Source organism: Dendropsophus ebraccatus, chromosome 1 (genome assembly GCF_027789765.1).
Source record: "Dendropsophus ebraccatus isolate aDenEbr1 chromosome 1, aDenEbr1.pat, whole genome shotgun sequence".
Taxonomy (NCBI): domain Eukaryota; kingdom Metazoa; phylum Chordata; class Amphibia; order Anura; family Hylidae; genus Dendropsophus; species Dendropsophus ebraccatus.
The window spans coordinates 73199672-73225128 of record NC_091454.1 but is presented as its reverse complement, the minus strand read 5'-3'; the positions used below and the strand labels follow the sequence as shown (position 1 = coordinate 73225128).

The 25457-nt window shown below is 43.4% G+C and overlaps 1 protein-coding gene across 5 annotated transcripts in view; it reads right to left on the bottom strand.

The window, feature by feature from the left end:
* Positions 1-8495: 8495 nt before the first annotated feature.
* Positions 8496-25457, bottom strand: part of KIF20A (kinesin family member 20A) — a 36037-nt gene continuing 19075 nt past the window's right edge. For 4 of the 5 annotated variants that reach the window (XM_069972858.1, XM_069972872.1, XM_069972887.1 and 1 more), the window contains exons 2-20: positions 23697-23879; positions 21686-21775; positions 19699-19818; positions 19380-19518; positions 19059-19240; positions 18842-18980; positions 18542-18742; positions 17823-17934; positions 17655-17723; positions 17403-17546; positions 17041-17206; positions 16475-16639; positions 16258-16397; positions 16074-16176; positions 14584-14791; positions 12981-13072; positions 11951-12007; positions 9362-9499; positions 8496-9150 (exon numbers count right to left, since the gene is read on the bottom strand). In XM_069972858.1, the coding sequence (XP_069828959.1) occupies positions 8839-9150; positions 9362-9499; positions 11951-12007; positions 12981-13072; positions 14584-14791; positions 16074-16176; positions 16258-16397; positions 16475-16639; positions 17041-17206; positions 17403-17546; positions 17655-17723; positions 17823-17934; positions 18542-18742; positions 18842-18980; positions 19059-19240; positions 19380-19518; positions 19699-19818; positions 21686-21775; positions 23697-23879 (2760 nt within the window). In that variant the 3' untranslated portion in view covers positions 8496-8838. The remainder of the gene's footprint in view (positions 9151-9361; positions 9500-11950; positions 12008-12980; positions 13073-14583; positions 14792-16073; positions 16177-16257; positions 16398-16474; positions 16640-17040; positions 17207-17402; positions 17547-17654; positions 17724-17822; positions 17935-18541; positions 18743-18841; positions 18981-19058; positions 19241-19379; positions 19519-19698; positions 19819-21685; positions 21776-23696; positions 23880-25457) is intronic. The other variant, XM_069972865.1, reaches the window with a different exon arrangement.

The window sequence follows — 25457 nt, the reverse complement described above, 5'->3', positions numbered from 1 at the left end:
CACTACGTCCTTCATTGTTGGTAGCCTCCAATACATTCCCCTGCTCATATTCCTCGACTCAGACGATCCGCTAGCACATTGTGTGTGACCCTGATGTGAGTTGCGGATAATCTGGTTATCCTTCCCTCTGCCCATACAAAGATCCTCTCCACTTCTCTCAGAAGAGTCTGGGATCTTGTGCCTCCCTGTTTGTTGATATAACAAACGCACGCTATGTTGTCCGTCTGAACTTTCATCGCCTTGCGGTAAAGTATCTGCTCGAAGTGACACAAAGCTCGGAATACCGCCCTTAGCTCTCTTACGTTGGAAGATAGTTCTCTTTCTTCTTCGGTCCATAATCCAGAAATCTGCCTCTGATGAAGATGGGCTCCCCAGCCTGTCCCTGAGGCGTCTGTGGTCACCTCTAGGAGGGGCTAGCCATTCCTTAGTCTGATCTTCTCTAATATTGTACATCAGTTTAAATCTTTTACTGATTACAGCTGATTTCTCGGGCTTTTTCCATTCAGCTTTGATCATCTCCATGATCTTATCCTCTAGGTAGAAAGCTTTCCCCCTAGAGGATGATGTTGGTGTATCTGGAGAGTCAGACGGATGAATCTCTAACAGAACTGCTTTAACCAGTTTCTGGATTCTATCCACTGGGAAGTAACACTTCCCAGGTCTCACTTCTTCTTCTGAAGATGAAGATTAGGATGTTGCACCAATCTCATCAATAATAGTAAGTTCTTGGTCAGACTGGGAACGTAGAGGGGAAGAAAGAGTTCTCTTTGCCCTTTTCTTAGATCTAGACTTAAATGTCTCTTTAACCCCTTCGTGCTGCAGCTAGTTTGGGCCTTAATGACCAGGCAAATTTTTCAAAATCTGACCTGTCTCACTTTATGCTTTTATAGCTCAGTGATGCTTTAACGTATGCTAGCGATTCTGAGATTGTTTTTTCATCACATATGGCACTTTATGTTAGTGGCAAAATTTGGTCACTACTTTGTGTGTTTTTTGTGAAAAACATCAAAATATCATGAAAAATTTTAAAAATTAGCATTTTATGAACTTTGAAATTCTCTGCTTCTAAAAAAAGAAAGTCGTAGCACATAAATTAGTTACTAAGTAACATTACCAATATGTCTTCTTTATTCTGGCATAATTTGGTAAACATATTTTACTTTTTTAGGGTGTTACGGGGCTTAGAAATTCATCAGCAAATTATAACATTTTCGTGAAAGTTTCCAAAACTGATTTTTTTTTAGGGACCAGTTCTTTTCTTAAATGGATTTAGAAGTCTGGTATCCTGAAAACCCCCATAAGTGACCCCATTTTGGAAACTACACACCTTAAAGAATTAATCTAGGGGTATAATGAGCATTTTAACCCTACAGGGGCTGGAGGAAAGTATTCACAATTAGGCAGTAAAAAAATGGAAAATTAAAATTTTCCAATAATATATACGTTTAGATTAAAGTTTCTCATTTTCAAAAGGAAAATGAGAGAAAAAGCACCCCAAAATTTGTAACGCAGGTTCTCTTGAGTACAACGGTACCCCATATGTGGGTGTAAACCACTGTATGGGCACATAGCGGGGCTCAGAAGGAAGGGAGCACCAATTAGCTTTTCCAATGCAGATTTTGCTGAAGAAGTTTCTGAGCGCCAGGTGCGTTTGCAGCGCCCCTGTAGTGTCAGCAGAGAGAAAAACCCCCATAAGTCACCCCATTTTGGAAAGTGCACCCCTCAAAGAATTCATCTTGGTGTGAGGTGAGCATTTTGACCCCACAGGTATTACAGGAAAGTATTTAAAAGAAGACAGTAAAAATGAAAAACTCGAATTCTTCCAATAATATGTTTGTTTAGTTTGAAATTTCTCAATTTCACGAGGAACAAGAGAAAAAAAGTACCCCAAAATTTGTAACGCAGGTTCTCCTGAGTGAAAAGGTACCCCATATGTGGGCATAAACCACTGCATGAGCACACAGGAGGGCTCAGAAGGGAAGGCGTGCCAATTAGCTTTTTCAATGCAGATTTTGCTGAAGAAGTTTCTGAGCGCCAGGTCCGTTTGCAGCGCCCCTGTAGTGCCAGCAGAGTAAAATCTCCCAATAAGTCACTCCATTTTGGAAAGTACACCCCTCAGAGAATTCATTTTGGGGTGTGGTGACCATTTTTACCCCACAGGTATTAGAGAAAAGTATTCAAAAGTAGACAGTAAAAATGAAAAACCACTGTATGGGCACACAGCAGGGCTCAGAAGGGAAGGAGCGCCAATTTGCTGGAGCAAAACCGCAGCTAGTAATGGTTATTAGAATAGCGCAGTTACTAAAATAAAATAAAAAAAATGAGATTACAGGTAATGTGGGGTGGTTACGGGCAACCTGGGGTGGTTATGGGCAACCTGAGGTAGTTACAGGTAATCTGGGGTGGTTACGGACAACATGGGGTGGTCACGGGTAACCTGCTGTGGTTACGGCAACCTGGGGTGGTTACGGGCAACCTGCAGTGCTTACAGACAATCTGGGGTGGTTACGGGCAACCTGCAGTGCTTACAGACAATCTGGGGTGGTTACGGGCAATGTGGGGTGGTTACGGATAAACTGAAGTGCTTATAGGTAATCTCGGGTGGGTACCTGTAATCTGGCATGGTTACCGCAATCTGGAGAGGGTCATTGGCACTTTGGGGTGGTCAGAGGCAACCTGCGGTGGTCGGAGGAAACCTGCGGTGGTCAGAGGCGACGTGAGGTGGTCAGAGGCAACGTGGGGTGGTTACGGGCAACCTGCTGTGCTTACAGACAATCTGGGGTGGTTACGGGCAACGTGGGGTGGTTACGGGCAACCTGCAGTGTTTACAGACAATCGGGTGGATACGGGCAACGTTGGGTGGTTACGGATAAACTGAAGTTCTTATAGGCAATCTGGGGTGGATACCTGTAATCTGGCATGGGCACCGCAATCTGGAGGGGGTCAGAGGCAACGTGGCGTGGTCAGAGGCAACGTGCGGTGGTCAGAGGCATCGTGGCGTGGTTACGTGCAATCTGGGGGGTTACATGTAATCTGGCGTGATTACGGGAAACCTGGGGGGGTTATGTGCAACCTGGAAGGGTTACAGACAATCTGGGATGGACGGACGGACCCCACACACTGCCCCAACCCCTCAGCTACCTCCGGTAGCTGGGGGGATGGGGTGGGGGCCGTCCCGGCCCCGCAGCCTTATTCTCTGCCATCGCCGTAAAAAGCTGATGGCAGCAGAATAAGGCCCATTAGTGACCGCCGTAAAAAGCCGTATCGGCGGTCACTAAGGGGTTAAGTTCTCCAATGGACTGCTGAAAAAAGTCTTTTACCCAGATCACGCCATCCTGGATGGAAGGTTCATCCCTATTTGGTAAGGAACTGCGACAGTCCTGGCATAACATAGATTCATTGGCCTCCGGCAGAGACTTATCTGTAAAACAGAGGCATGCAATCAAAACATTTTCCCCCCTCAGAGGAAAAGAAAGGAAGCGAGGACTATCCTCTACTTACCACACCGGATACAAGCCAAATGCCTGTGTTTAGAGGCGCTCTTACGTCCTAGGGAACTCCTGTTGGAATCCATAGAAGACATCTGCAAACGCATTGTATTAAAATATGCTTAGCAAGCAATCCAACAAATCATTCATATCTGGTAAAACCTTTAGCTACCTTAGCTGCAATCTAGGTCTGTAGACAAAAATCTCCACTCCAAACGCAATCCAGCTGTCTGAAAATGTGATCACTGCTCCACCATGTGCTGCTGAAAATGCCACACAGCAGCGTTATAGTGATATGGGCGGTTTAAATAGGTGCCATTTACCTAAGCCCCGCCCCCTCCGTGAAGTCCTGCAGACCTCTATAGGGCATTCACTTATTTACCATACACAGCCTGCCCCCCCCCCCTTGTTTAGTAGGGGGCATTTAGGCTAAAGCTGGTCGCTCTATTGAGAGCGGGATACCCCGCATCTTACCGCTGCTCCGTACGAATCCTGAACGGCGTCGGAGACCCGGAAGTGTACGCTGAAGGCCTGGCTGACGTCACTTCCGCCACATCCAAGATGGCGCCGCCGCTCCACAGGAATCCCGGAAGTGGACGCTGTATCTTGGCTCACCCAAGATGGCGCTGCCGCGAGATACGAGCAGCGTTCTTCTAAATTAACGGTACCGGAGACTGCAGCAGGATCCCTTACAGTCCGGTAAGCTAAATGGGGAAACCAACGTGTCCCCTGACCACTTGACTGGGACAAAGTAAACAAGGTCAACCAGTCCAAGCAGGTACCAGGCAAATAAGAGAAAGAAACGGACTATGGCCCCAAACTGAAGCCACAGCCAAAATTACCTCAAAGTATGAGCACAGTCCGCGATACGCTGACTGTGTATCCCTTAACCATAGGTTACAGGGACAAGAGAAAAAAAACTTGGGGAGGAGGCTACAGGGGGCCTATTATACCGAAGGGGGTGGAGTTGTTAATTTTACCTCATTAAAATATTCCCTTGTCCATAGGTACACAGGGGTGGAGACACCCCATCTGTTGTGCTGCCAATATGGACGATAGGGAAAATTGAGTTGTGGTTGTAAAGTTCACTCACATTCCGCCTATGAGGTCCATAGTTCTCAACATATGTAAAGGGTAACTCCAGCTGCTCTTATCCCTGCATTAAAACTTTTAAAATTGATCCAGTTTTATATCATGGCATCTGCCTGCGAAACTACATTCCTCAGCATGCATTATACCTCAGAGCCAAGTATCCGACTCATTTTGTAGTATCTGCCAATCACTGGCTCAATCTGCTTCACACTGTAAATATCGATCTAGATATATTATAGAGAGCAAGGGATGAAACAACAGCGTTTTCTTTCATCTATACTACTCAGAAGGCTGTCACTGTTCGACTTGGTTGGTGTGATGTCAGTGATGGGCAGGGTTACAGCTTTCCTTGCCTGGACAGCCACTGTATCTATAAGCAGGAGGTGGAATATATAAGGATGCAGGGGAACATCGCTCTTGTCAGTTGAGGTGTGGTTTGCAATTAAAGGACAAGTGCCATGAAAAACTTTTTCCCAGTAATCTGCCTCCCTTCCCTGTCTTTTCCCCCCTCCACCAGGAAGTGTCCTAACTCACACAGTCACCAAGCTCTTCTCTCAGCTCCTTCTCCTGTTACACTAGCCTCCCCCCTTCCCTGCCTTGTCAGGTGACTCAGCTTGCTCAGCTCCCATTGGCTGAACAACTGCAAGCCAACACTTGGACTGGGGAGGGGGCTGCTGTAACAGGACCTAGAGCAGCACTCCTGCTGATGACTCATCCTCCCAAGAAGGAACTGCCTGTGACAACAGTCATTAGGTCTGTGTGAGTTCGGACACTTCCTGGTGGAGGGGGGAAAAGACAGAAGGGAGGCAGATAGGTGATTGAAGCATATTACAGAGTTATATAACTTTGTAATGTGCTTCAATTACTGGGAAAAAGTTTTTCATGGCACTTGTCCTTTAAGCTCCATTCACTTCAAAGGAACAGTCGCAAAAAAAAACACCAGCCATACTGCAGACAAGAAGGGTGCTGCCTCTGGAAGAAGTGTCCTTTATGCTGGATAACTCCATTTAACCCTTTAAGGACATGGCCCATTTTCGTTTTTACGTTTTCGGTTTTTCCTCCTTGTGTTTAAAAGGTCATAGCACTTGCATTTTTCCACCTAGAAACCCACATGACCCCTTATTTTTTGCGTCACTAATTGTACTTTGCAATTACAGGCTGAATTTTTGCATAAAGTACACTGCGAAACCAGAAAAAAATTCGAAGTGTGGTGAAATTGAAAAAAAAAAAAACGCATTTCTTTTATTTGGGGGAAATGTGTTTTTACGCCATTCACCCTGGGGTAAAACTGACTTGTTATGCATGTTCCTCAAGTCGTTACGATTAAAACGATATATAACATGTATAACTTATATTGTATCTGATGGCCTGTAAAAAATTCAAACCGTTGTTAACCAATATACGTTCCTTAAAATCGCTCCATTCCCAGGCTTATAGCGCTTTTATCCTTTGGTCTATGGGGCTGTGCGAGGAGTCATTTTTTGCGCCATGATTTGATCTTTCTATCGGTACCTTGATTGCCCATATACGTCTTTTTGATCGCTTTTTATTACATTTTTTCTGGATTTGATGCGACCAAAAATGCGCAATTTTGCACTTTGGGATTTTTTTGCGCTGACGCCGTTTACCGTACGAGATCAGGAATGTGATTAATGAATAGTTCGGGCGATTACGCACGCGGCGATAGCAAACATGTTTATTTATTTATTTATTTGTTTACTTTTATTTAAAACCTGGGAAAAGGGGGGTGATTCAGACTTTTATTAGGGGAGGGGGCTTTTTACTATTATCAACACTTTTTTTTTTTTTTTTTTTTTACACATATACTAGAAGCCCCCATGGGGGACTTCTAGTATCGGCACTGCTGCAGCTGAAAACGAACGAGTGCCGAGCCGAGGACGGCGCCATCTTGGACGCGTCCCCGGCCGGCATCAGTAACGGAGATCGCTCCTCCGGGACAAGGTCCCGGAGGAGCGATCTCCCCCACTAGACACCAGGGAAACGTTGCCTCCGGTAATCGGAGGCAGCTGTCAACTTTGACAGCTGCCTCCGATTAGCTAATTAGCGGGCACGGCAATCAGACCGTGCCCGCTAATAGCGGCGGTCCCGGGATCGCGGCACCCGGGATCGCGGCACTTCAAAGCGGGGCCGCCGCGCGGCCCCGCTTTGAAGTGCAAGTGAGGACATAGGACGTACCGGTACGTCCTATGTCCTTAAGAGGTTAAAAGAGGACAATGAGGGGTGATGGAAGTTGTGAGGTGTGGACTCCACAAATTGGGTCTTGTTTTTTAAATACTTAGATTGAGATGGTGTGTCTCCAACGATACACAGGACCAGCGTGTTGCAGGTGAATAGAAAACTTTTATTCAGACCCATAAGACCACAGATACATCAGTAGTGTTCACACACAGATGTCAACGCGTTTCTGATGCTATCGCATCCTTAATCATGACAATTGATTGACAATTAGATTGAGATGGTGTACAAATCAAGTTAATCACTCCCAAAGGTAAGGAACACAGATGCACTTAACCATCCATATGAACCCTGTAAAGGCCAATACACCACACCTCCATGACTCTGGCCTAGTTATCCAGCCGTAACAATTTGGACCCTGACAAAAGTTGCTCACACCTTTACACTTGCCTATATTTTCTGTTTCTAACATCAGCTTAAGTGGCAATGCTTTTCTAACACTGAATAACCCTTAGTGGAGCAGTGGTTGAATATGCATCCTGTCACTCTATTCAACTGTATGGTCACAATGAAATTTAGTTTATTTTACGGCTACTAGTACTCTGGTAGTAACCCACTTTATTTTAAAAATTGTTGCAGATCTGTGGTGTACAGCAATTAAAACATCAAATAAATTGCACCAAAAGGCATAGACACTGCCACATCCATGAAATCAGTGAAAAATTCTTGATTCCATTGATTTACACTAGAACATGCCCTATTTTTTTCACAGCACAGATTGCAACTCAGAATAAAAGGTGAATTGTGTGAATAGGTCCAATAGAAATCAATGGGTCTTAAATTTGCCTTTTATTGCGGATTCGTGATCACAGGCAACTTCGCAGGACGTGTGAATAAAGTCTTGGCCATTTGTATTTCAAATCTGGAGTTGGAAGGGGTGAAGAACCTAAAAAAATATGCGCACATTTAACTAGAACAGGAACAGAGGTAAGACACAAAGACAAATGTCTTCAGGATATCATCTGACCCAGAGCAGCAACCCTCATTGGATGGTGCTGATCCCTCTGTATGAGGAGACCATATGGTCTTGACAAGCAGGACTCAAAAGGCTTTAGTAATTTTTCTCTTAAAGGCTTGCCTGTCAAATATGGCTTCAGCCCATCTGTATTTATGGTCTGTGCCCTGGTCGCATAGTGAGGGGATCAGGGTGGGTTTGAATTACTCACTGACCAAGAATCCATAGGACCTAGAAGGCAAAGAGAAAATCTAACGAAACATAAGGAAAAACTGGTCTGGAGAACAGAGACCAGTCTCTACCTCCTACTGACACTAAGCCAGTGATGGCTAACCTTGACACTCCAGCTGTTGCAAAACTTCAATTCCCATCATGCCTGGACAACCAAAGATATGGCTTTGACTGCCCAGGCATGATGGGACTTGTAGTTTTGTAACAGCTGGAGTGTCAAGGTTAGCCATCACTGCACTAACCAAAACTTCCTTTGTTTCTCTTAGTGGCAGCACCCTTTACCCATGTATCAGTCAAAGATTTGAAGCCAAAGCCAGAAACAGACTATAAACAGATCAGGTCATAAAGGAAAGACTGAGATTTCTCCTCTTTTCAAATCTTTGGCATATAATCTGTCAGACGCTTTCTGTGTAAATGGACCCTTAGGCAATCACAAAGATGTCCTAGGAAAAACTGGTAGACGCACAACAGAGGAATGTACAAGAGTGATTTATTTGCAACAGCTCAAACACCACTATGAATATTGCACTTGTGAACCGCTTTAAACATCAAAATTATATTTAAAAAAAAGCCTGATACAACAGCATAAATTGTGCATGAACTTGTTATTGGTAAAACAGTGGCATCAAATAAATGGTACAGCATATAAAAAAGGTACTAAAAGCTGTCATACACAGTTACTGCATAGTCTTGCACACATACCAGTCCCTTTACTATAGAGGGTATAGCCCATTGATATATGAATGTAATATACAGTTTCTGCCATCAAGGCAGCAAGAGAATGCTCTAGAAGAGTCCAATAGCAGCAAAAGAAACTCAATATTTGGTACCAAATGCAATAGTCTTAAGTACAGGAGATCGGCGAGCTCGCAGCACACGGCTATAAGGGCTGTTCTCCATGAGTGCTTTTTGTCCAGGAGTCCTGGACAGGAGGTTACGAAGAAAAGGCCTTTTTTCTGAAGTCTGGGGTGGCTGTATATTCTCATTGTTGCATGCGCGTTTTAACCCAGAAGAGGTTCCTTGTAGTCTTTGCACAGTGTTGTACTGCTCGGCAATGCAAAGTGCCTTCTTCCTCAGATCCATCTTCACCAACACCATGTTGTTTTGCAGTTCTGCTAAGGTCTTTTCCTTAAAAGAAAAAAAAAAATTGTATTTTTCTTAGAAAGATGGTGATAGCTGGCATAGGCATATAAAATTTTGGCTTGTAGAGCGTAGACACACATTTATACACACTAAACACTGCCTTCAACAGCTGTATATTTAGCATATTTTGTTTTTATACAAGTGTTTAAGACATTATCCAAAATAATTTATAGAAATGACAAGAATGGAAACCAACCTGCTTTGACAAGATGTCATCACAGCCAGCCAGGGCCTGCCTTAGCTTCTCAGCTCCGGTAGTATGGCAGCATGCTCTGTCAGCCTGATGTATGGAGTTACCAAACTTCTGAATTTCTGCACGCAACAATCTGATGTTCTGTTGGGAAGAAGCAAAACAGTCAAAAAGAATTATTCCAGGATAATCACCCACACCTCCAAATCCTCCACCCACAGATCTACCCTATAAGTCTCACCCATTAAGGAAGGTAGGAAGCAGGATTGTGCGCAAATAAAAGCAGATACTACATCAGATTCTGAGGAGCAAGCAATTTGCTTAAATAGTCACAATCTGTCATGTGGAACTCTTGTATGATTATTGTCCAACAGAGTCCCTTGTTTTCTGTAGTAGAAGTCATAAGAAGAAAAAGTATATTCCCATCCCAACTTAGGGTATGTGTGCGCTAAGGAATCCAGGCGGATCACGCAGCTCGCCCCCGTGTGCATCTTCGCCCATACCATAGACTCCATTCTATGGTCAGGCAGATTCCGCCGTCCGCCTGAAGAACGAACCTGTTCATTAGTCAGGTGGACGGTGGAATCTGCCTGACCATAGAATGGAGTGAATGGGACCAGCAGAGATGCATGGGGGCGAGCTGCAGAATCTGTGATCCACCCGGATTCATTTGTGTGCACATACTTTAATAGAGATTAACTTGTAAGGCATTTCAATTAAAATATTAAAATTTTGCAAATACATTCAGCAACTTTCCTCCTCCCATTGTTGACCGCTCATTGTCTAGGTGACTAGCTTTTTGCATTAAATGCAGTGGTGAAACTGATAAATATATATTAGTGTAGATGTATAGAGGTATAATGAATAATACACACTCTCCACAGCAATGTGTATACTAGCCAGATGCTTTTAGAGCAGAGAGGTGGTCAGTAACCTAGACACAGATGTCAAAAATGGAAGGAAAAGAGCAGCATGTCAAGTTTGCGAAATGAATGTACTGGCACAAATATTTAACTTGACAAGTCCGACAAGTTTAAAACTATCTATAGTTAAGATGAGAATACCTCTTTAAAACAGGCATTAAAGTGCCTTTCCTTAAAGCAAATCAGTCAACTCCCCTTATGCCTATAGATTTTGGTACTGCTGGATAGCTTTAAATAAATATAATCTTTTCATACTTTGTGTCCCTGTCGTTATAACTTTTAAAATCTAAAACAGTAGATGTGATATAAAGCAAGTTTTAGTTATCATGGTAAACACGGCACTTCCTGTTTTCTGACTTTTTTCCTCAAAAAACAGAAAACAGTCAGAAAAATTTAAGTTTTTTGTTCCCCATGCCATCTGAGCGCTCACAGAGAGAAGGCAGTCATGTGATTTATGGACACATTGAGCCATGACTCTCTGTACTGGCCAGAATTCCTGTGTTTAGTTTTTTTTTTTTTCAACCAGCACATTTAAGAAAATCTGCCTTCAGGAGACTGGACCTGGATTTCTGGTAAGTATAGCTTTGTTTTACAGCATTATAAGAAAAATAATAAATGTATATTGCGGACTTGCTTTATTTCCCTTATCTACTGATGATTTAGATTTTGAAAGTTATAACGACAGTGACACTTAAATTATCGAGCCTTTTAAAATAAAAAAAAAATTAAAAATAAAAAAAAAAATTAAAAACCACTGCAGCAGTAATAGCATTAGGGAGATGAGGCTAATACTGTGTTTACACGGAACGATTATCGTTCGAATTCGATCGTGCAAATTCGCACAATAATCGTACGTGTAAACGCATTGAACGACGAGCGAGAAATCGTTCATTTTGATCTTTGAACATGTTCTTTAATCGTCGTTCGTAAAAAAATTGCAGATCGTTCCGTATAAACAGTCGTTCACCGATTTTACCTATGTGCGAAATAGGCTTAAGCGATCGCAAAACGAATTTTCCGTACGATATATCGTTCCATCTAAACGCTGATAGTTTAAAAAAAAAATAGTTACTTCGAAATAGTTAATCGTACGATCGGGCGAATTATCGTTCTGTGTAAACGCAGCATTAGGGTTCCTGATGCCCTAGCACAGCTATGTCTTTCTAGGCCTTAGTTCTGCCCCCTCATCAAATCATCAAGACCTACAACTTGGTTTAAGGTACTGTGCATGCGCCATAGTATACTGAATCACCAGTGAAGTATTCAAAGCTATGGCTGATGTTGGTAGATTGTGTGCTAACAGAATGAGCAAAGCACACAGTCATGTTGTGGCGCATGCACGTCCAAGGAGCAGGTCTAAGGCCAAATGAGACTTAGAGGTCTATGGGTACAGGAAACCCTAAACCCTACCATCTTGACACCATAACCGCCATAAACAGCAGCATTTCTGGAAAATAGAAAACACAGATGAAAAGATAAAAAAAGGCATGACAAGATCAGTGCTTTCCAGCAGTATTAATCTCTATAGGCATCAGAAAATAAGGGACCCCATCAATACTAGTATACTGCAAGCAAAGAAAAGGACAGTAAAGGACTACAAAGCAATGAAACCATAATTGCTCCCCAGAACCTTATAGCAAAGATAAAGGTGAAAGACAATTAAGATGGTTACCCAAAGAGCTCTTGTGTGCTGAAAATCTGTGCACTTGTGATGAGAGCCCAGAAAATACTGCAGGAAGAGTAAAATATAGGAGATATTTATAGATACAAAATAAAAAGACTTCAATGCCCACAAAATGAGAGTGGTCCTAGAGGGAAGAGTTGTGTGATCCCAAAGATCAAGCATTATTTTCCTTGGAGTATTGCCACATTGGATAAGAAAAAGAGCAAAGTCAGTCAGTGCCTCTACACCATCTGAACAATAATGTTTCAGGATGCAGTAAGCAATCCCCTAAGCTAACGCAACTGCCCAAGCAGTCAGCTGTTTGCCCCACATCTGGCTGTGGGAACAGCTTTTATTGCAGAGGGAGGGGGAAACACACACACACACACACACACACACACTATATATATAATCCATATTTTTTGCATAAATTAAGAAATTACTGGGCAACAATGTAACAGACATACACCAAGTCATCCAGAGCTGGTCCTTACAGCTCCCGCATATAGAGGGGCCCTTAGATAGTCTATGTAGAGGAGATTCTAAGATTCCAAATTATAATCTGTTAGCTCTCACAAGAAACAAAATTTTCATTTGGTAGAATTGGGAGAAAAAACAAAAAAAACAAAACCAAAAACATGCACAACAAAAACATGCCACAGAGGCAGAAGCGCCATCCGCTACAGAACTGACATCTGCATAGCCCAACCAGCTGGTGTCCGTCATTCTTTGTCCAATTATTTGAATGTGACCTGGGACAGAGGCTCTGATGCCGGTGTGAACTTAGCCTAAAACATACATAAAATTCCAGCTCCATTTTTGACAGTGGCTAAAAATGTTAAATTACCGACTCAGCAAGCCAGACAAAAAGGCAGCAATTCAGATGACCGTGTATTTACTGTTCCACAAGAAGCATTGTAAGCCAGTACTATAATGCTACATAAATAGCAAATCTCACCAACATATCACCTGTGTACAATGCATAGCCCATTGCATACAGCACTATGATCTTTGTATGTTTCTACAAATAATGACTTACTTTTTGGCCATCTTGAATCTTTCGATCTACATCAGCTGTGAAAGTTCTGGCAGATGACGGTGGTTCTTGAATTGACCTAAGTCTTCCTATTTCTGTATTAGATGTAAAGTACCAATAAGTAGCTGCTTATATTGAATCCTTTCCCTGACCCCATGAATCAAACTTATGGTGCTTCATCCATAATATATCTGGATTTCAGATTCGTATGTATGTATGTATGTATGTATGTATGTATGAAAACACACTTCTGTCATATTAGACTTTTGTGGTTACCTTAAGTTACCCTAAGGGTGCGTTCACACATACAAGGATCCACAGCAGATTTAATGGTGCAGATTTGATGCGGATCCTGTATGGGTGAATGCACCGTTTGTGTAACTGTCAATTAACATTTTAGCAGAAATTAATAGTACAATGAATATAACTAATAGGTTTTATTAAAGGTAACCTGTAACCCTGGAAGAGCAGGCTGAACCCACCCAACCCTGGATAGAGCCCCCACCATACTTACCCCCTCCTAATCCTGTCACCAGGAAAACACAGACGCTCCTCTGCACGCTCATTATGCAAATGATCAGAAATGACTGGATCAGTGATTTCCTATGGGCATCGGACTCATCTCTGCTCACTTGCATAATGATAGCGCAAAGGAGTGGAGACAATTTCCTGGTGACGGGACTGGCAGGAGGGGGGCTCTATCCAGGGGTGGGTGGGTTTAGCCTGCTGTCCTAGGGTGGCATATTCCCTTTAAGCAGCTTGAGAGTTTTCTTTTGTACTCAAAAAGCTGTTTTGCAGCCCCCTACCCTCACTTATCTGTCCATTAGCTTGCAAAGTCACCTACATTACAGAGAAGCAGAGTGAAGCATTGTTTGCTTTGTTCATTATAACCAATGGGGGGGGGGGGGGGGGGAAGGGGGCGAAGGGGATAAATGAGCAGAAAGAGGAGACTAGCAGCCAATGCAGTTTGGAGACTGGGCACATAAGACGCTGAACTCACAGGTCAGGCTGCCTAGTGCTGTTTGGGAACTTTGTGATTTAAGATTGCAGGATGTTGTGCTGTGCTCTCTGCTATACACCAGCTGTTGTCCTGGTCTCCCTGCTCCCTCCATAGACCATAATGAACACAGGAAATGCAAAAGGTACAGAAGAAACCTATTTTTCTTAATAAAACCTATTACAGAGTTTCCTAAAATCACCTGTACTATTGATTTCTACAAAGTGACAGTTAAATGACAGTTACACTTTAAGGGTACAAACACATTGGGCAAATTCGCAGCGAGACCCGCTGCGGATCCCTGCCCTGTGCACTCAATGGCGGACAAACTCGCAGCAGGATGGACATCCCGTTGTGATTTTGTCAGCAGCCTGCTCCGTTCACCCCCAGAGTGTATACATCACCTGGTCCCCGCTCCGGCTTGCTTCGGGGCTCCCGGAGTCTTCATGTCCACAGGGCAGGGATCCGCAGCGAGAAATCTGCTGCAGATTCGCCCAGTGTGTTTGTACCCTAAAGTTGCACTAACATGTAAAACTTTTTTGCAAAGCTTCATGCCCTTACGCTAATATAAACACTTTTGGAGCTATAAAGTATGGATTGCACCATTACCTTCATTCTTAGAACGTAGTTCATCTTTCAAATCCACAATTTCTTGTTTGAGTCTGGTCAAATCAGATGGTTCATTTGTTGCTAAGCGCTTAGACCGACGAGGAGGACCAGTGTCTTTTTTTATACTGGTGTCTAACGGAATAGAAGCTACATTATTGGAAGCCTCCTCCAGAGCAGCCTCCAGTTCCTGAATTCGTTGATCTCGTTCCTAGAGAATATAGGGGTGAGTTGATCAATGGGTTTTACCACAACTAATGTTTAATCACTTGTCCATAGGATAGGTAATAAATGTACAACTGATCGTGGTACCCTGTGAGCACAAGAGCAGGGGTCTCTATTTAAAATGAAGACCTGTCATGCATGCACACTGTTGCTTCATTCACAGAGAGAATCAAGAATGGTGTTCAGCCATCTCAGTTTATGACATTATATCACTTGTGAGCATACATTTAAAGATGTACCACCAGGTACATCTTCTTTACCCGAACCCACTGATCGAACGGCGCTGGCACGGGGAAGCTGGTGCCGCGGTCCGTTTTTCGGACTGAGGCCCGGTTCCCGTGCACGGGACCGCGGCATCGGCGCCATTCGATCAGTGGGTTCAGGTTAAAGAGGATTTACCTGGTGGTACATCCTCTTTAATAGCCATCCTGTGGATAGGATATGGATAGGTAGCAAGTGCTGTTCATAGGACAATGGCTTTATATTGCATTTGAAGGGATAGACGGCGAGCAGATTACGGCTAAAGCCACTGAAATTATTTTCTCTCAGCCCTCCCGAGAGGTGGAGATGGAACAGGACTAAGTCACGATAATAGTGTGCGGGCAAAACACACCCAACATGAGGTCTAATAGCGGCACAGCGGGTCTACAATATTGGAGATACAATGCAGCTATTGGACATCGCATGCAGGCGTAGTTTTGCATGCATGCGATGATTGCCCATACCATGTCTCGGAAGGTTTACTTCCAAGAATTGTGATCTAAGAAAGTGAGCACCGGCAAGTAAAAGGCTCCATCTACTGGACAACACCTTTGAACATGATATAATTATATATAATAAATCACAAACTTATTAAACAAAGTATTCCATTTACTTCCAAGTTAGCTGAGGTGTAGTTACCTGGCAGTCACTACACAAACCGAGCTGAGGCTTCCAGCTCAATTCAGTGTAGATCTAGGTGCAATGGCTCAGCAAAAGATCATGGGTAGTGGTGCCAGCACCACACAAATCGGATAAAAAAAAATAAAATCCATAATTCCATCATTCCAATGATAAGCTATAGGGAACAGGGTAGACAACTGTTTCAATAGGTCTACACTGAAGTCGCATACCATCATCATGTACGGTACATGCATACCTACCGTAACAGCAGCAATAATGTAGAGGATAATTGCAATATAAAGCCTTTCAAATTTCTTTGGAAAGAATTTACTTTTTTTTTCACATAATTGTAAAAAATAAAAATAAAATTGTAACTCTGAACACACCTCTAGCTCATGCTTGTAATAGTTTGTAAGGGATTCCTTGAGGTTTTCCAGTCGACCCTCATACATCTCTTCCAGCAATTCTCGCTCATCCTCCATAGTCTCACTTTAGAAGGGAAAAAGAAAGACTCTGAGACTGTACATTAACAAAACATATCCTTATAGATTAACTATAACAAAGTCCTACCTAAACTGTGTTTTCTGTTGTTGCATGATTTCCATCATGTCATTGCAAACTTCTTTCCTAATATTTGCCTCCAGGTCAAGATTTTCCTGGCTCTTTTTTATCAGAAGTTGTTTGAGATTTTCAATAACTTGCAGCAGTTCCTGAGAAAACATGAAGGCTGCTAAGCATGCAAACGTCATACAAGCTCAAAGCATCAGTGTTAAAGAATGGCACCTACTTCTTTATTGAAAGTTGTAATATCCGTATCACTGCTGTCTTCCTCATCAGATCCCTCTTCAGCATCCTCATCGTCGGTATAACTGCGGTTAGCCAGTATGCTACTTTCTTTGATGAGGGACTGAATAGTTGGAAGATTCAGTTTCACTGGTGGTGCTTGGACCAGCTTTAAAAGTAAAATACATACTGTTAGATCTGCTGCTCTCAAAGTCAGCAACACAAATGTCAAACTAAGAAAAGAAATCATTGTTTAGATCAAGGTTTTATGCTCACAAACACTTTAAAATAATCTTACACATCTGTTCTGTAGAGAACATTTTTTTTTTTTTTTTTTTTTGCAGACAAGAATGTCAACCGCCACCACTCTAAAAAACAGAAATTACCGAAACAGGAGTCATCACCAGACGTCTGTTTCCTATGTTCATGAATTGCTATAGGAGCAAGGCAGCAGCTTAGCCAAAGTAATGTCCAAAAAATCATGTACATGAAATGGTTTGTTTTGGGATTTTGATAAGGAAAGAAAAAAAAAAAACACATTTCATGTGTTGCCCTTAAGCTTGTCTCTACCTGGCTTGCAATAGCGGAGAACTTCATGGCATGTAGTGTTTCATCATAGGTTGAAGCGCATTGATTTATATTCACAATCATACATGATTTTCCTCTCCCCGTGAAAAATGCTTGAAAGACACGGGTTAACTTGCTGTCCCTGAATGGAACCATGTTCTGCCTTAGCCTAGGAGAAAAGAGCAGCATGTGAGAATTGCTTTTACCAAGAGCAATTTGTTCCGCAAAGTTAACACAGTGAATATGTTTTATGCTAGAATGTTAATAAATGCAGTGTTTAAACGCCTTTACATACTGCACGTAAGCAGCACTGAATCCACAACATACAGTTCAAACCTTTGTGACATAAGTAGTAATCATCTCACTTGTTTTGCTGGTTTTGTCTCAGAGCGGCGATGCAGCGGCCCAGAGTATGAAGAGATGTATTAATATTTGTTGCTTCCTTTAGACGGTCCCCACTTCTCTGATCTTTGCATCTTTCTGATCCAGCCAAGTCACAGAAAGAAAGTCTTTTAGAAAAAGCACAAAAAGGGAAAGTTAAAAAAAAAAAAGTGGAAAAAGGTTTTTAACAAATACATGCGCTACATAACACACAAAAGTAAGTTCATAGTACTTACTCACTAATCCTTGGTGTGAAGTCATTATTGCCTTGCAAGTGGAGAATCCGAATGGAGAAGATGCTATGGCTAATAAAAAAAAAAAAAAAAAAGACAAGGAAATAAAGACATAGTAAAAGAAAACATATAGGCAGACTGCACGTAATTACCAAATACATTACAGCTCACCTTCGGCTGGAATTTTGGTTTAGGTGGGTACTTGCAAAGCTCTGATTTTTCCTTCCAACCCTCAGCAGTTTCCATGCTTCATCAGCGCTCTGAACGTTAATCCAGTTTAGATCTGTTGAAAGGGGGGAAATTATATTAACATTGTAATGAAGAAGCTTTTGCTTTAAATTGATAAGCAAATTAGGTTTACTCTAAGGTTCCATTTGCACATACTGGATCTGCAACAGATTTGGTATGACGCTGCAGATTTTGTGCTGTGCTCAGTCATTTAGTTAAATTGATATCTGCAGCATCAACATGGCTGCAGATCCTATATGTTTGAATGGATCCTAAAACAGTGCAGCATTTCAAAGAAATCATAGTTAAAAAGACAAGCCAGGAATCAGACATAATATCAAGACTATTGCTCCTCTGGCTTTTTCCTTTCCAACTGGGATGAATAGACAAGTCTGTAAGTATATAAAAAATCAGAAGAGATCTGTCATTCAAACCCAGCAGGACAAAGGAGAGGGCAGAAAGAATCTGGTCTTCTTGACTGTATGCCTCATTCTTGGTTATCCTTAAACAACTATTTCACTGAAATGGTCTGCAATAAAAGACCAGGAACACCAAGTTTTAAAGAAAAAAAACAAAGACGAAGTTTCAGATTTTCTTAATGGATTTGAAGCTTTCCACTCCTTTTCAAAGAGGATATTATTTTTCTATCCATGTCTTGTTACCTTTAACATAGGGATTTCCATTTCTATCCTCGCACAGCCTAAGTGTAGTTCTCTTGCGATTTGGCCCCGACGGCAATGGTTCCAATAAATCATAAACAAACTCATTGTAAATTTCAAAATAGGACACCCAAATGGAGATCTGCACATCGGGAGGGTCCTGAAGTGATATAGCATCTTGAGGTCCCCAGTGTGAAGTGGTCTCTGTTGTGCAGGATAAAAAAAAAAAAAAAAGGTTTATAATTAAAATTGTGAATTATTGACTCCATGAATATAAGAAGCAAATAACTTGAACATTGGTACCTTCCAACTGACTACTGGTTTGATTATCAGGGTTCGTACAAGACAGCCCCCCAATGCCACTGTCAAAGCTCATGCTAGTGCCTGGTCGAAATTGAGATTCGTTGCCACCGCTTCTTTTCATAGGTGTGAAAAGTTGTTCCTGCAACAGCCAAACATAAGTTCAGAGTCTCCTCTATCTGGCAGGTTTATTGTTACATTTGAATTGATCTGCACCAACCTCACGCAAAGTAGAGAGCACAGAGATTTTCTTTATCTCCTCTTGACGCACTTGTTTGCTGTCTAACCAGATAACTTCATTGGAGAGGGGTTTAAGGTCAGAACTCTTGTACAGACGGTCTTGAATACTGTTGAAGATAAGGGATATGGAACGAGGTAGAATACCGCCATCCTTGCTAGTTCCTGATTAGTTCACAAAAAAAATATTTTTTAAATATTATATATATATAGATAGATCTATAGATAGATATATACACACACACATATATATTATATATCATATACATACACAAAAAAAAAAAAACATTTAAAACAATCTTGCCTTGTATAGTGTACGTTTTTCCCGAGTTGGTCACTCCATACGTATACACCAGCCAGTTTTGACCATTTAGGGCATCTTTTACCACATGCTTCATAGTTCCATCAAAAAACTGCTTTTGATCAACATCTGGTCCAAAAATCTTTAAGGGGAAAAAAAACAAAACAAAAGCACTGAAATACTAAAAACCTCAATAAGAAAACCTCTTAGCCATGTTCCCACATTCGCAATACAAATGCGGCTGCACCCCCTCGCTCCCCCCATTGCTTCACCAATAGCCGTGTAATGTTGCTGGGGCTATCGGGAAAGTAAGATTTCTCACCTGAGAGAATGTAAACTTGTGTACACTCTGTCCCTGTCCACGCTCTATGTTCTTCATTGCAAAAGAGTCTTTAGGGGCTCGCAAGAGCAAGGTCTCTTGATCCTCCACAGCAACACAACCCTGGGGAGAGAGGAGATGGATTTAACATTAAATATAACATCCCACTAGTGACGTCACGATACCAGAATTTTGAGTTCAATACCAATACTTGATTTTTTTAGTTCGAAAAAAAATACAACCCCCCTAATAAGATCAGCACCCTCCTCTCCCGACATCCTCTGTGCTGCTGTGACCTCCCCATAGATCAGCACACTCCTCTCCTGACATCCTCTGTGCTGCTGTGACCTCCCCATAGATCAGCACACTCCTCTCCTGACATGCTCTGTGCTGCTGTGACCTCCTCTATAGATCAGCACACTCCTCTCCTGACATCCTCTGTGCTGCTGGGACGCTGTGACCTCCCCTATAAGATCAAACCCCTCCTCTCCTGACATCCTCTGTGCTGCTGTGACCTCTCCTATCGATCAGCCCCCTCCTCTCCTGACATCCTCTGTGCTGCTGTGACCTCCCTATAAGATCAGCACCCTCCTCTCCTGACATCCTCTGTGCTGCTGTGACCTCTCCTATCGATCAGCCCCCTCCTCTCCTGACATCCTCTGTGCTGCTGTGACCTCCCTATAAGATCAGCCCCCTCCTCCCCTGACATTCTTTGTGCTGCTGTGACCTCCCCTATAAGATCAGCCCCCTCCTCTCCTGACATCCTCTGTGCAGCAAGGGACCAAACATTGTGTTTATTGGGGACAGCATGGGGGGGGGCAGTAGTGGATTATAATGTGGGCGGATTGACCGGGGGGGGGGGGGGGGGGGGGGGGTCGAGGTTGGGTGAACAGCGCAGGGCCCAGGGTACATTTAATCCGCCACTGGGTACAGACTACAACCCCCACACTACAGGGAGCTGGTGAAGGCTGCCAGGTCTGGACAGACAAGAGAGGGTTACTCTGCCTGGCAGGTCAGTTCCTGTCAGAGGGCAGGGGTGTAAGGGCAGGGATGTGGGGGGCACACTAGAGGGGGCACACATCCCCTGCTCTCACTTACTGTGGTACCACTCAAAGCATGAGGCTTGTCAAAGCAGAGGGGAGGGGGGATTTGTAAAGGGAGCTTATTTAAGGTGGAACAGACAACCTGAACCTCGGCCAGCAGGAAGATTAACCTTTGCTGCTGGCCAAGATTCAGGCTGTCTGTGCCACCTTAAATAAGCTCCCTTTACAAACCCCCCCTCCCCACAGCTCCAGGAAGCTCCCCCAGCTGTCAGGCCTCCGTTTCTCCGTGCATATTCATGTGTGCACTCAGGCCGGTCAGGAAGCGCAGCCACCGAGAGTGTGCATACATGAATATGCATAGGAACAACGCCGCAGATAGACAGAGCGAGCCGGCATCAGAGCCTCACCAACCTCACACTGAGAAGCGCAGCCCTAGACGCAGCTCCTCACACAGGCTGCATTCCAGGAGGGACAGGAGGCTGAGGTGTGACAGGCTGCGGGTCATTAGCAGCGGGGGTCTGCTACACATAGTAGCCGACCCCCACTGCTTCTGGAGAGGCTCAGGATGGGTCAGATGCCGCTGTCAGTTGTCACAGCGGCATCTGCACAGTTATATAGCCGGCACTAGCGATCGCTTAGTGCCGGCTATAACTTATCCCTGCAGTGAGCGAAGGAAGGGGCGGGCAGGCGGAGGAGGAAGTGGGGGCAGGGGGCTGTACTCAGAACATGGCCGGCGCTCTGCTAGCCGCCGGCTGTGTTCTCTGCTCTATACTTTACATTAAGCTGCCTAACGCAGCTTAATGTAAAGTATCGATACCAGGAAATCCTGGTACCAAATCGTTTTTTTGCCCGAAATATCGATAGTAGTATCGATATTTCGGTGCATCGTGCATCCCTACATCCCACCAAATTGACATTAGAATGTTAAATACAAAAATGGCTCTCACCTGGTCTTCTTTTTTCTCCAATTCACCATCTACAAACGGTCTAATCCTGACATATACCATAACTTTATCATTGCTTTCATTGGTGGATATCTAAAAGTTGGAATAAAGAAAAGAAAACAGAGTTAAAAAAAAAAAAAAAAAAAAAAAATAGGTACTGTAAACCAAGAACTCTTTCCAATATAAAGTCATGCTTTCTATTGCTCTGCTATTGATATTGGAAATTCAGAACAACAAGAACTTGATCGATCAAGACTTTTGACTTGTCTATGTCACGTTACAAAGTACAGTGTCCAACAGCATTTGGAGGCAACGTGTAAACTTCAACCTTTATTTTATTCCCAAGAACAAAGTGTGATGTTTTGACCTGCATAGATCTTTTTCAAGCAAAGAGCTATGAGGGTCGAAACGTCGCACTTGAACATAGAATAAAGGTTAAAGTTTACATGTTACTTCCGAATGCAGTTGGGACGCTCTACTTAGTAAGTTAAATCAAATCCCTCATTTGAAATTGTTGGCATACCAGTGTGCACACTTTATACAAAATCTTGGAGCAATTTATTCTCCACCTGGGGCTGTTGGACATTAATAAAAACTTTTGACATGTCAATTAAACATATCATAAGATGACATGAGTTAAAGGAGGAGAAGTCTGGCCAAAATTAATTTGATATGTTATTACTTACGGAAAGTTATACAAATTTCTAATGTACATTAATTATGGGAAATGCACATATAGGGCCATTTCCCTTAATTTAGTAGATCAAGAAGTGTTAGAATTCTCTCAGATACAGTGAAGTCACGACGAAAGGTGTAATACCTATGGAGTGTCCAGCAGGGGGCGCTCTATATGTAGAAGTCTATGGGACTTTACATTTACATAGAAACAATAATGTAGTGTACCGTATGTTAAATTGAATTAATGCATCTATGGAATACTTTGGGGAGCAAGTGTCCTTGCTCCCCAAAGTATTGCATAAATGTATTCAATCAGTACATTAGGTTTATCACAGTAAGCCCGCCGATCCACCGCACTCCCACCGATACACTGAACTACTGCTCCCATCGCTCCCATCATCTGCTCATTGTATGAGCAGGGGATGGGAGTCTAGCTGGGTTATGGCTATCACTTGCCGGGCGCAGGGGGGGGAGCCGCTCATCACACAGGAGCGCTCCCCCCTCCTCCTCCCGGGATACCTACCCCCTATACCACTGCTGACTCCCCGCCTGGCCGCCGCTCTCCCCTACACATACCGGCTCCCGATGCTTCCTGGCCAGCAAGTGTGGGAGAGGATGCTCAGCACGGACACCAGGTTGCATCGCTAGCCAGTATATGAGAGCGGAGGCCAGGCGGGGAGTCAGCAGTGGTATAGGGGGAAGGTATCCCGGAAGAAGGAGGAGAGCTCCTGTGTGATGAGCGGCTCCCCCCTGCACCCGGCAAGTGATAGCCATAACCCAGCTAGACTCCCATCACCTATTCTTACAATGAGCAGATGATGGAAGCAGTAGTTCAGTATCGGCGGGAGTGCGGCGGATCGGCGGGCTTACTGTGATAAACCTAATGTACTGATTGAATACATTTATGCAATACTTTGGGGAGCAAGGATACTTGCTCCCCAAAGTATTCCATAGATGTATTCATTCAATAAAGCATACGGTACACTACATACATACGTACAGTACATTACATTACTTTACATAGAAATCCATAGAAACAATAAAGTCCCATAGACTTCTACATATAGAGCGCCCCCTGCTGGACACTCCATAGGAATTACACCTTTCGTTGTGACGTCACTGTATATGAGAGAATTCTAACACTTCCTGATCTACTAAATTAAGGGTAACAGCCCTATATGTGCATTTCCCATAATTAATGTACATTAGAAATTTGTATAACTTTCCGACAGTAATAACATATCAAAAATTAATTTTGGCTGGACTTCTCCTTTAATGTAGATGAGGTCAAATTAAGATGAATATGTTCTCTGAGGCCTGAAGAACACGATCATACCAGAGAAGCGTGTCCTAGTCCTGGGGAGATGCAAGAAAAATCACCAAGAAGATCTTTACGAATATTCGCGGCATAGTCAGCAGCTGTAGACTCAAAGACTGGAGACTCCTCATCATCAGAGAGCACACCAAGTCCGGGAGAAATTACATTGCATGTCATGATGGGTGATGTTAATGTGTTATCCTAAGGAGAGAAAAAAAAAAATAGTTTTTAAATTCAAACAGTAGTAGACTTGTACCCAATCATGGGCCACCATTATACATGAAGAATGAAGAACTTCTAACAAAACCTATGTAACAAACACACTTGTACTTTCAAGAGAATTTAAAAGGGGTTATGCAGCAAAAATGTTGTTTTTTCAAATCAACTGGTAAAACACCGTAATCACTGAACTCAAGGAGAAGTACTCAAGAGTCTCTACTGATGCCCCCCAAAAATTAAACATGCAAAGTAAGGTTGCGAGTCTCAAAACACAGGAATAGCCAGACATCCCTAGGCTGTTGCAACGGGGTGCCTCCATCATGGAAGAGCACCACCCTGACAGGTAGCCCCTTAAAGGGAACCAATCACCGGAAAAAACGCATATAGAGCTTCTGAAATGTGCTGTTAGAGCACACAGCACACTTGCCACACGTGTTTTCATAGCCTCCGTGCCTCCCCTGTGTAAGCCGCAAAGTAACTTTATAAAACTGGTGCCCCATATGCTAATTACCTGAGGTAGTCATCTGGGCGGTGTGCGGCTAGCAGGTAGTCACGGTCCCCTGGGCGTTCTTTCGCTGTAATCACGCCTCCCTCTGGGCGTGATTCAAATAGCCGAGTAGCTGTGACATTCTGATGCCGGACACCGCCGCGCATGCGCAGTACAGCCGCTTCCTTTCCGGCTGTACTGCGCCTGTGCAGAATAGCCTCAAATAGCCTGTGAGCCGGAGTTCGAGGCTATTCTGCACAGGCGCAGTACAGCCGGAATGGAAGCAGCTGCACTGCGCATGCGCGGCAGCGTCCGGCATCAGTACGTAAGCGCGCCGACCTCTGGCACGGTGCGCTCCCGAGTGACGCCACAGCTACTCTGCCATTTGAATCACGCCCAGAGGGGCGTGATTACAACGGAAGACCGCCCAGGGGACCGTGACTACCAGCTAGCCGCACACCGCCCAGATGACTACCTCAGGTAATTAGCATACAGGGCGCCAGTTTTATAAAAGTTACTTTGCGGCTTACACCGGGAAGGCACGGAGGCTATGAAAACACGTGTGGCAAGTGTGCTGTGTGCTCTAACAGCACATTTCAAAAGCTCTATATGCTTTTTTCCGGTGATTGGTTCCCTTTAAGTCCCACTGGGTTGCGAGTATTGGAATATAAATAGGGAAAAATCAGGGTGGTCCCTTTTTTTTATCCCCTCTTTTGAGACTTGCAACCGAGGGTCCACGGACCCTTGTTTTGCATATTTATATCAACTGGTGTCAAAGTTATATAGATTTGTAATTTACTATTAAAAAAAAAGTCTCCAGTCTTCCCATACTTATTAGCTACTATATGTCCTGCAGGAAGTGCTGTTTTATTTTCAGTCTGAATCCTACTCCACACTGACGAGGGGCAAAAACCCCGAAACGGCTGTCTGTGGATGGAAGCCTGCCTTGGCAAGCCCTTGTCATTACCTTGAGTTAGACATTGACATAAATAGGGAAACACCAAGGTGGCCCCTTTATGTTCCAATACTCGCAACCGAGTGGGACTTAAGGGGCTATTTATCAGGGTGGTGTG